General features: G+C 42.6%; 1 protein-coding gene across 1 annotated transcript; it reads right to left on the bottom strand.

Annotated features, from left to right (window-relative positions):
- Positions 1 to 248: 248 nt before the first annotated feature.
- LOC106580735 (estrogen-related receptor gamma) lies at positions 249 to 11,157 on the bottom strand. The gene is made up of 7 exons (XM_014162083.3): positions 11,002 to 11,157; positions 10,232 to 10,653; positions 8,713 to 8,829; positions 6,443 to 6,553; positions 6,170 to 6,331; positions 5,729 to 5,998; positions 249 to 1,300 (listed from the first exon to the last, which is right to left on the bottom strand). Exons 1-7 carry the CDS (start codon positions 11,058 to 11,060, stop codon positions 1,056 to 1,058), a joined length of 1,386 nt encoding a protein of 461 aa, XP_014017558.1. The 5' UTR covers positions 11,061 to 11,157; the 3' UTR covers positions 249 to 1,055.
- Between the last annotated feature and the right edge of the window lie 597 nt (positions 11,158 to 11,754).

Below are 11,754 nucleotides of genomic sequence, written 5' to 3'. Positions count from 1 at the left end.
GTCTGTCCATTAACTAACAATAATTTTGGCAACAGTGGGATTGCTTTATCAGTAGCAAAATGTTACCCGAGGATGCTGAGTGCATTTCATATACAGTACCCTCCAGTTAAGTCACATTTCTATCTTTTATGACTACTTTTCTAATCTGGTCTTCATTAATTGAATAAAACGAATTACAGTGAGCCTACTTTTTGGTTCAACATGAAACGCAATGTTCACACTCCAATGTCTGTCACACTCTAAACACATTTAATTCCAAAAGCATTTTATTCAAAAGCATACATACTAGTATGAAAGCAGTTCATGTCTTTGTACAGCGATCATGTAATAAATACATAAATAAAATACAAAATGGTGTCGCACCTTAGTACATTATAAGGCAGGGAAGTCAGAAGAATGTGCTGTTTGTAATGATAGCAGTACTAATAGTTTGGTTCAGCCTGGCTAACTGCTTGGAGGCATTTGGCTATGTGATCTCTAGCTACCAGAATGCAGCGTCAATAACCACAGTGCTATTATGTTTTCACATGAGTAACATTCTTTCATATTGACTGAATATCATGGCTCGAAAATCGCCATGAGAGATAGATGTGTGTATATATATAAAAAAAACATTTGTACATACTCTCCTCTGAAAAAGTACCTAAAAAATATACTAGACTTGGGACTCTATTCAGTCTTTATCGCTGAAGCGTTATAGATTGCACGATAGCATTGTAAAGGTAATTTCCGATTGAGCGGACATAGACAAGTGATTACAGTGAACGCAGTCTCCGCTAACGTGGGAACATTGCCTTTAAATTTCAATCACACTTTAACGTTGAACTTCCGTGATACGGATTGAATAGAGCCCTTGACTTTTACCCTAATAAGAAATGAGATCTATCACTTGTATAAGTTGTTCTATTGTACGCAATTCTTATGTCAGTCTTGTTCAATGACACCATGACTTGTCATAAAACTGCGAACCACCAAGCCCTGAACTTCTGACCCCTCAACAATGGGGCACCTGGTTAAGGTTTGTAGGGGCCAATGGGAGGTTAGGTGTAGAACAGTCATATTTTGGCGTCCAGCATCTCCAGGAAGAGTTTGTGCATGGGCACGCGGCCCTCCAGGTGGAGTCTGCAGAAGTTGTCCACGGCGCGGTTGGCAGTCTGCCGGAGCAGGGGAAGGGTCATGAGAAGCTTGCCTGCCCGGTGGAGCTCCGCTGGGTGCTGGGAGCTCTCATACTCCTGCAGGGCCTCATGGAGCCCGTCCTGGAAACGCTGCACTGCCTCCGCATTCTCCAGGTTCTCTGCATCTGAGCGGGGAGAGACAAGGTCAAGCGAGGCCTGTGGGTGTTTGGGTGTGGGTGGAATCGGGGGTTAAACCTCCCCTTGTTTCGGCATGACAGCATGTCAGATCCCATTGTCCACCTCATTTGTTTCTCCATTGAGGGCTAATGGACAGGCCAAAGTTAAGTTGCATGCGGCCAACACTCATTTTTCCTGAAAGGACTGTAAATGTAAAAACAGAAGCTCCCTTCTCTGATCCTTCTAGCCACCTCAGGCGGTGTGACTGCCCCGGAGTGTCAGGCTAACACAGCCAGACTCGCCGAATGGATTTCTGAATTCCTGTGATAATTTGCGGGGCAGATGGATTTATTGATTAGGGCTGAGGGCAGAAGCAGACGTCTCACTGTCGGATATTGATCAGTTTTCACTTGCTGGGGTCTGGGGAACAACAGCGGGGAGGGGAGGGGTGAGAGAAGTGGGTGTTGGAGAACAGATTTAGCAGAGACCTAGACCTCCCCTCTCTCTGTCATGGTGGTCTGAAGAGTGGCAGTTTATACAGAGGTGATTGAATAACTATTATTCAACTAAAATGCATAGATTTTTTTGTTGTCGCACAAAAGTATGTAGTATAACATGGGTTCACAGAATGACCCCTAACAAACAAAATATAACATTAGTCATATCAAATTATTAATAGTAGTTAAAAATTGTAATTAAGTGGAGGGCTGATACTGACTTGGGTAATGCTGTGAGAATGTCATTGCTAAAATATGAGACCTGTGAGGGACGTTTGCCAATATTGGGGGCGGCTAGCCACTCATTCATTCCCTGACAGCTAGCAGCTTTTCAAGTAATTGACCATCATTTAACAGGCTTGCCCTGCTAGGGGACCTGACCCTGGAGCAAAAGTGTGTTCAAGGACACACCCCAAGGGAAAGGCACTGTGGATCACACTTAGGGGCTTTATTCAGTCAATATCGCCGAAGCGTTAAAGATTGTGTGATAGAAATGTAAAGGTAATTGAGCCGACATATGCAGCGCTTATCGTGAATACAGTCTCAGCTAATGCGGGAACATTACCTTTAAATTTCAATCATGCTGCAACACTGAACTTCCACTATGCGGATTGAATAGAGCCCTAACTCTCCCCACAGTCCTGAAGGAGTGGCTGTATGTAGGGCTGCCTGGGGACGGTGTAGTAGATTTAAAGCTGAATTTTACACAATGAATTATTGTAAGCAGTGGCCAGGCAGGTTAGATAGTAGCATATCTTTTTGGTAGTTCTGCCACTCTTATAATGCTTTCTAAGAGGGATTGTACAGTGGCTGCGAAAGTATTCACCCCCTTGGCATTTTTCTTATTTTGTTGCCTTACAACCTGGAATTAAAAAAGATTTTGGGGGAGTTTGTGTCATTTGATTTACACAACATACCTACCACTTTGAAGAAACTAAATATTTTTTATTGTGAAACAAACAAGAAATAAGACAAAAAAACGGAAAACTTGAGCACGCAAACTATTTACCCCCAAAGTCAGTACTTTGTAGAACCACCTTTTGCAGCAATTACAGCTGCAAGTCTCTTGGGGTATGTCTCTATAAGCTTGGCACATCTCGCCACTGGGATTTTTGCCCATTCTTCAAGTCAAAACTGCTCCAGCTCCTTCAAGTTGGATGGTTTCTGCTGGTGTACAGCAATATTTAAGTCATACCACAGATTCTCAATTGGATTGAGGTCTGGGCTTTGACTAGGCCATTCCAAGACATGTAAATGTTTCTCCTTAAACCACTCGTAGTATGCTTAGGGTCATTGTCCTGCTGGAACGTGAACCTCCATCCCAGTCTCAAATCTCTGGAAGACTGAAACAGGTTTCCCTCAAGAATTTCCCTGTATTTAGCACCATCCATCCTTCCTTCAATTCTGACCAGTTTCCCAGTCCATGCCGATGAAAAACATCCCCACAGCATGATGCTGACACCACCATGCTTCACTGTGTGGATGGTGTTCTCGGGGTGATGAGAGGTTTTGGGTTTGCGACAGACATAGCGTTTTCCTTGATGGCCAAAAAGCTCAATTTAGTCTCATCTGACCAGAGTACCTTCTTCCATATGTTTGGGGAATCTCCCACATGCCTTTTGGCAAACACCAAACATGTTTGTTTATTTTTTTCTTTAAGCAATGGCTTTTTTCTGGCCACTCCTCCGTAAAGCCCAGCTCTGTGGAGTGTACGGCTTAGTGGTCCTATGGACAGATACGCCAATCTCCGCTGTGGAGCTTTGCAGCTCCTTCAGGGTTATCTTTGGTCTCTTTGTTGCCTCTGATACCCACCTTGCCTGGTCCATGAGTTTTGGTGGGCGGCCCTCTCTTGGCTGGTTTGTTGTGGAGCCATATTCTTCACATTTTTTATACCGGATTTAATGGTGCTCCGTGGGATGTTCAAAGTTTCAGATTTTTTTTTATAACCCAACCCTGATCTGTACTTCTCCACAACTTTGTCCCTGACCTGTTTGGAGAGCTCCTTGGTCTTCATGGTGCCGCTTGCTTGGTGGTGCCCCTTGCTTAGTGGTGTTGCAGACTCTGGGACCTTTCAGAACAGGTGTATATATACTGAGATCATGTGACACTTACATTGCACACACGTGGACTTTATTTAACTAATTATGTGACTTCTGAAGGTAATTGGTTGCACCAGATCTTATTTAGGGGCTTCATAGCAAAGGACTGAATACATAATTTCACTTCACCAATTTGGACTATTTTGTGTATGTCCATTAAATTAAATCCAAATAAAAATCCATTTAAATTACAGGTTGTAATGCAACAAAAAAGGAAAATCTTGAATTATTTTGCATGGCACTGTACAAGGTTACAGCTACACCACCAGTCAAAAGCTTTAGAACACCTACTCATTCAAGGGTTTTTCTTTATTTTTACTATTTTCTACATTGTAGAATAATAGTGAAGACATCAAAACTATGAAATAATACATATGGAATAAAAAGTGTTTGAGATTTGATATTCTTCAAATAGCCACCCGTTGCCTTGATGACAGCTTTGCACACTCTTGGCATTCTCTCAACCCGCTTCACCTGGAATGCTTTTCCAACAGTCTTGAAGGAGTTCCCACATATGCTGAGCACTTGTTGGCTGCTTTTCCTTCCCTCTGCGTTCCAACTCATCCCAAACCATCTCAATTAGGTTGAGTTTGTGGGATTGTGGAGGCCAGGTCATCTGATGCAGCACTCCATCACTCTCCTTCTTGGTCAAATAGCCCTTACACAGCCTGGAGGTGTGTTGGCTCATTGTCCTGTTGAAAAACAAATGATAGTTCCGCTAAGACCACACCAGATGGGATGGCGTATTGCTGCAGATTGTTGTGGTAGCCTTGAATTCTATTCAAATCACAGACATTGTCACAAGCAAAGCATCCCTACACCATAACACCTCCTCTTCCATGCTTTATGGTGGGAAATACACATGCAGAGATCATCCATTCAGCCACACCGTGTCTCACAAAGACATGGTGGTTGGAGCCAAAAATCTCAAATTTGGACTCCAGACCAAATGACAAATTTCCACTGGTTTAATGTCCATTGCTCGTGACTTTTGGCCCAAGCAAGTTTCTTATTATTATTGGTGTCCTTTAGTAATGTTTTCTTTGCAGCAATTCGACCATGAAGGCCTCCTCTGAACAGTTGATGTTGAGATGTGTCTGTTACTTGAACTCTGTGAAGCATTTATTTGGGCTGCAATTTCTGAGGCTGGTAACTCTAATGAACTCATCCTCTGCAGCAGAGGCAACTCGGGGTCTTCCTTTCCTCTGGCGGTCTTCATGAGAGCCAGTTTCATCATAGCGCTTGATGTTTTTTGCGACTGCACTTGAAGAAACTTTCAAAGTTCTTGAAATTTTCCGTATTGACTGTTCTTCAAGTCTTAACGTAACGATGGATTATCGTTTGTCTTTGCTTATTTGAGCTGTTCTTGCCATAATATGGACTTGGTCTTTTACCAAATAGGGCTATCTTCTGTATACCACCCCCCCACCTTGTCACAATACAACTGATCATGAGCTCAAACGCATTAAGAAGGAAAGAAATTCCATAAATTAACTTTTAACAAGACAAACCTGTTAATTGGAATGCATTCCAGGTGACTACTTCATGAAGCTGGTTGAGAGAATGCTAAAAGTGTGCAAATCTGTCATCAAGACAAAGGGTAGCTATTTATTAAACACTTTTGGTTACTACATGATTCTATATGTGTTATTTCATAGTTTTGATGTCATCACTATTATTCTACAATGTAGAAATAGTAAAAATAATGAAAAAACCCTTGAATGAGTAGGTGTTCTAAAACTTTTGGCCGGTACTGTACGTCTCTTGAGTCTGCTCTGTCACAGCTGACAACACCAAACTACTGATAACAGATATCCAGTGCATGCCATGTAGTTAGTACCTGAGTTGGCGAGGGCCATAGCCTTGAGAGTGACCACCTCCTCTTGGCTCAGGTTCATCTGCTGGTACTTGGTGGTCAGCTGTCTCAGGGCGGTGTAGAGGTCAGAGAGTCCGGCCGCTCTGCACTGGGCCTGGTCCAGACGCAGGTTCCCAGCAAACACCAGCTCCTCCCCATAGCCCAGAGACTGAGACACCACTGACAAGACCAGTGTCTCCATCCAACCACTCTGCAGCAGGGCCATCTGGTCCACCAATGAAAGGGCAGAGAAGCCTGGAAGGGCAAATATGGAAACATGATACTCCATAAGTTCTCAGTATAAAAAGTTTACTTTGTCCATTTGTACCAGTGTAAAATGGCATGGCATAGCATTTTTTTGTTAACCTTTATTTAAGGGACTCATGCTTATTTAACATGACATACAAGAGCAACAGAAGTGGGTACCTGGGATATGCTTTGCCCAGCCAATCATGACCAGGAGTTCCCTGTTTAGTAGGTCACACAGCGTCAGCAGGGCTTTAAGGTTGTCGTCATTGGTTGAGTTGTCAGGTGTGGCACACAGGGGGGCTGGCTCTGTCAAGAGGAGCTGGGAGATCACTTTGTTTCCTGAAAGAGGTCAAACAGATATATTAGTAATGTACTCTATTGCACTCCCCGTTTGTGACTGACACGGCTCTTATTGGAGTGTGTGAGTGTTGCACGACAGAGGGTACACACCGTTGGACTTGACGGGGTGTGTGTCTGGGGCCTTCATATAAAGAGAGAGGCCAGAGTCCCCCCTTCTCTTGTACTTCTGACGTCCTCCTCTTACTCGGTCCATGCGAACGCCTGTAGTGACACAAACACGATTATCAGTGATCATCATGTTTCCTCATTGATTGATCCTCAATCCCCAAGTCAAGAACAGACAATGGAAGGTGCACAGTGGTAATAGATAGAGCCATGGCTACATGGAACTCTATTCCATATCAGGTAACTGATGCAAGCAGTAGAATCAGTTTAAAAAAAACAGATACAAATACACCTTATGGAACAGCGGGCACTGTGAAGAGACACACACACAGGCACAGACACATGCTTACACATACACATGATAAGAAACGCACTCTACACACACGTCGTACACATGGGTTTTGTATTCTAGATATGTGGTAGTTGAGTAGTGGACTGAGGGAAATGTAACGTCCAGGGGCGGAAATCCCAGGGGGGGACGGGGGGGACACGACCCCCCCCCATCCTGGGAAAAATATGATTTGTCCCCCCCAATATATCACTGTAAACATAACTATGTAATTTAAATAATATTAATAATACGCAATGAAAGCAATTGTGCTGATTATAGACACTTAATAGCGCGTTTTTAAGTTTCAAAAGATTGCGACCTCCCCACCCTTTGCCTCACAATGGTTTGATCCACTGCCAGTTCCTTAGTTGGCAAGGTAACAGAGGGGTCACGTCTACTGTCTGAAAGGCACTCAATGCACGTAACTGACGTGAGGTTCATCCAGTCAATCGTGCCAATGCAATGTTTTGTTTTATGTTGGCAGGGTTCACACACACACTAGCTGAATATGCAGAGCTAGCGCGCAAATATTAACTATTAAGCTAGCTAGTACCTATTCCATTTATGTGGCGTCGTCAAAGATGGAATCTTTGCTATCATCAATTTATTCCAAGATCAGCAGGCAGATGATGTAAGTTAGTGCTTCAAAGTCCCTGTGATAAGGTTAGCGATAAACTGAAGTCCAAACTGAACAGAATAACACTCTCTTCTACCATTGTCTTAAATATATTTAATGGTCTCGTTGCAAAAGCTAAATTGTCGCAAGGGAACTTTTATTTATTTATTTTATTTCACCTTTATTTAACCCGGGTAGCAAAGATTATAGCAAACACCACTGAAACGGAATTGGTGCTCGCTAGCTTTGCAAATTCAGCTATTGTTGGAAGCCAGCCAATATGAAACAAACTATTAAAATTACAAAAGGTTGCAGCATATGTTGTGTAAATGGTGAACTCATACAGCTGTCAACTCTTGTCACTGCAATCCGTTTCACATTTGCTAGCTACCTTTTAGATCGAAGCCCAAATAGAATGATAGAAGATAAGATGATAGAAGCCCATCTCCTACTGTAAATAACCTACACACTGTGTGTGTGTAGCCAGCCAGCCAGCCAGCCAGCCAGGTAGAAAAATAAAAAAGACGGACATCAGAGTATTTTTCAGTACACCAAAACGCAAAGTAAGAACCCTAGTAGCCTAATATCTCAAAGACTAGTTGATAAAATGTTCATAAGAAAGAAATGAAATTCTAATGGTCATGTTTCACAATGATGTCATTAGGCAGATCAGGCAACAGATGGCACACAGACAGCAGAGTTGGGGACAGATATGCAGGGACAGACTGGCAGAGACAGGGAGTCTCAGGTAAGTTTGTTGAGTCTTTGTTTGGCAACATTATGAAAGGTTCTCCATTTTTTGGACTTGTAAAATAGGAACATAATTGGAAAATGCCATGGATACCCCCACTCTCAACTTAAACTGGTGACTGAACTAAGATTTGTTAAAGGCAATAGTATTGCTGTTGTGATTAGTTGTGTAGTTTTGGGTACCGGTAGTTAGGAGTATGGCAAACACCTTATTTCTTTGGTTCCTCAATATACATTTACCATGTTACAATGTAGGCTATGTGTTACAGCACTACTTTTGGTGTCCCCCTCAGGAATTGCTCTTGAGAAAATGTAATGTAATTGTCCCCTCCAAAGTTGATATCAGATTTTCGCCCCTGGTAATGTCATGCAATATTTTAAATTGTATATTACTCCCTTAATGTTGTTGGGATCCTTAATAAATACAAATACAAAAAGAGGTTGAGTAATTAGAAACTCTACTTCAGGGTGTATGTGTTCTGTGGGCCTGTATGCTTAAGCATGTCCATTTATTGAGCCCAGTGATTCCATTGAGATGAGTTGGTCATCAAGTCTCACCTTCCTTCATCATGCCGGCACGCAGGCACTTCTGGAAGCGGCACGCTTGGCACGACTTCCTACGACGCTTGGTGATCTCACAATCGTTCATCACAGGGCAGCTGTAGTCAATGTTACCTGGAAACACAGAAAGCACAGCTCTGTTTACACCCCACCCTCGATACTTGAGGTTACCAGTCAGCAAGGCCAATGTCGCAATAATGTAATCCAAAAGGTGATACTGCATTTTACAGTATCTTTCTTAGAGTGCATTCTTGATGCTTAACTTTTCAGTCAGCCTAAAGGTCAAATTGTCATGCTGTAAAACAAAGTGTGTGTTTAGGGGGTGTGCCACCATGGCTTACCCTTGCCATCTGGTGGTTTACTGAGTTTCACTGTCTGTGGCACCATGAAAAAAGTAAATTGCCTCTGTGTTCGCTGGCACCCTGAGCTTTCACACAGCAATCAATAGAAGCCCAGACAAAATACAGATATTGATTGGTTATTTCACACTGAGCCCAACTCCCACCACAAGTGTTATAACGTTTGGCCTCACACAAGACAAAAAGGGATTTAATAGAGTATTGGCTAATTTCTCCCACCCATCTATACCCAGACAAGCGGGTCTGGATCTAGGGGTGATCTAGGGGCCAAGGGCCCTCAATCAATGAACATCCCCCTAAGCCCTCCCCTGTCCCCTGGACAAGAGATTAGGGCATCCAAATCACAACTCTGAATTTTTAACAGGAGATTGGCACCTCTTCAGATTGCTATTTACAAGAAATTAAAATCTGTTGTGTGGTGTTATAGGCACATTTATCTGCATTTTCATACTTTGAGATGGCCACTGTTGCTAAAAGAACACATTATGAAAATCCACTTTTGATATATGAGAATAAAATAATTAGATAAAGTAATTTTTATTCAACTTTAAGCATACTTGAAATTAGGCAGATAGTAAAATATTGTTGAAAATCAGTCATTAATGCGTTAGGCGTCACTAGATCAATATCATGCGGCAGTTATTTTGGAACATTTGAGCAGAGAATAATCCTGTCTAGTTTCAGAGAGCAAAAATCCAATATTTCGGATTCTATTAAGAAATCAGATATCTATGGCAAGACGCATCATTCACCCACGTTTCGTCCAAATCGGCCCAGTGCTGTCTGAGATAGGCGTGTGACGAACGTACGCAGACAGATCCACAGATTTCATCGTGCGGGACAATAAATCATTTCCGGGGGCATCAACCAATATGGAACACATTGAGTCTTCACACAAAAATCAATCCCATAGCTGAGTCTGCGGCTGACATAACTATTGGAAATCTGTGTATGCTGCAATCAGCCTCATTCGCTCTTCCCCCTCTAATAGATTATTGATTATTTTATTAATTAAAATCTAGCCAAGAACTTCGTCATGTCCTCAATGTATCACACAGTGCACGCTCGCACACAGTGCACGCAACACACACCATCACAGACGGCTTTATTTGATGTTCTATCAGCTTTTTTGCAAAAACGTATACACTTTTGTTTACCTTGAATTGTCCTCTTGAAGAAAGCCTTGCATGCCTCACACGACGCTACTCCGTAGTGATATCCTGACGCAAAGTCGCTACAAACTAGGCACAGCCTTTTAGGTCCAGAGCGCAGCGACGATAGGTAGTCACATTTGAGGATGGAGTCAACGTGCGCCGAGCGCGCCAAACTGCGCTCTGACCAAAACTTAGCTGCGCCGCTAGTGTCCGGTGCTGCGCTGACAACGCTGCAGCTGCTGCTCGAACTCGGGGATTCCGGGTCCATCGAGTGACCCTGTGAGAATAAGCTGTATCCACTGCTATCCGAGCTGGGACTGAATGGCGTGGTGCTGTCCAGGGCGAAGTTAGGGCTGGGGGGATCCGTCTTGATACATGTATCATCTGGTGAAGGAGCGTCGTCGGTGTTTGAGGAGGACAACAGGCTGATGGCACAATTGAAATGATCATGACAAAAATATAATACCCTATTATTGTTTCTGTGAGCTGCTACAATAACAGTGTGGCATGCAGACCACAATATTGTCTGCCACCTCAAGGACCACCACCTCTATTCATGTTCCCAATGGAGGAAATCAACTTTTGCACTTATTCTACAGAAAATTAATAATAACTTTTAAAAAAACTACTAAATTAAGCCTAAAATCTAATGCTTTAATTAAAATAAACACAAACGAACAGCACACAATTGATGGCAATCAGATGAATGACTAATAAAACGTATATATGATATGAATGGCAAAAAAAATAACATAAATCTCAATAATTCTTACTGGTTGTGCTGGCTGAGAAAATTGACGTTTTCACTCAGGCAAAAATCCTTTAGATCCATATCAAGGAGAAAAGTCTCAAGGAGATTTGTCACGGCAGTAGTAGTATTCTAGTATCCTGGTTTGGGAGTAAATGGTAGAGAGATAGTGACCGAGGGAGGACTCTGAGACAAGAGACAAAGTTATAGTTGCAGGTTTATTTAGCTGAAGCCCTGTGTCATTAGACAGGGGCGGGGCCTGGAGGACTTATCCTGACAAGCGCTAAACGTTTGTTGATGGTTTCATTCTCTTCTCACTTCTATTGTGTTGAGCGTACATGTTTACATATTACACACAAGCTAACATTTATACACGATACACTAGTCAACGTGTGAACCAGATTTGTTAAAATAGGATTTTCACTGTTCCCTCTTTGTGACAAAGTGTTGTCAAAGTGAGGTGATAAGATGAAACGTTATTGCTTATGATGGAACGCCATGCACTATGTCTGTTGGTTTTGCTCAGTTGTCATGAAATGCATTTTACTAGTCTTTTTTTCCATTACTGGTCTGCTTTCCAGACTCCTCCCTCCCTCATCTCTGTCATTGTGGGACCAGGATTTCCCTCTTAAACTGTTTGTTGTAAACAGAGAAAGCACTCAGACCAGACCCACGGACACGGCATCCTCTTTGCTTCCAGGTATTTGTTGTTCCTCACAGTAAAGTCTCACTTTTGAAAGCTAGAAATTGCATATTGGTGACAGTAGTATTCTAGTTC

Source organism: Salmo salar, chromosome 20, assembly GCF_965601325.2.
Source record: "Salmo salar chromosome 20, fSalSal1, whole genome shotgun sequence".
Taxonomy (NCBI): domain Eukaryota; kingdom Metazoa; phylum Chordata; class Actinopteri; order Salmoniformes; family Salmonidae; genus Salmo; species Salmo salar.
Note: the sequence above shows the minus strand (reverse complement) of the source record. Positions and strands in the feature narration are given on the sequence as shown.

Excerpts from the sequence above, each read along its gene's own strand:
- LOC106580735 (XM_014162083.3), bottom strand. The coding sequence starts at position 11,060 with ATGGATCTAAAGGATTTTTGCCTGAGTGAAAACGTCAATTTTCTCAGC. Across the intron at positions 10,654-11,001 it reads TTTCTCAGCCAGCACAACCA|CCTGTTGTCCTCCTCAAACA; the intron begins GTAAGAATTATT and ends TTGTGCCATCAG. Across the intron at positions 6,554-8,712 it reads TGCCGGCATGATGAAGGAAG|GCGTTCGCATGGACCGAGTA; the intron begins GTGAGACTTGAT and ends GTGTCACTACAG.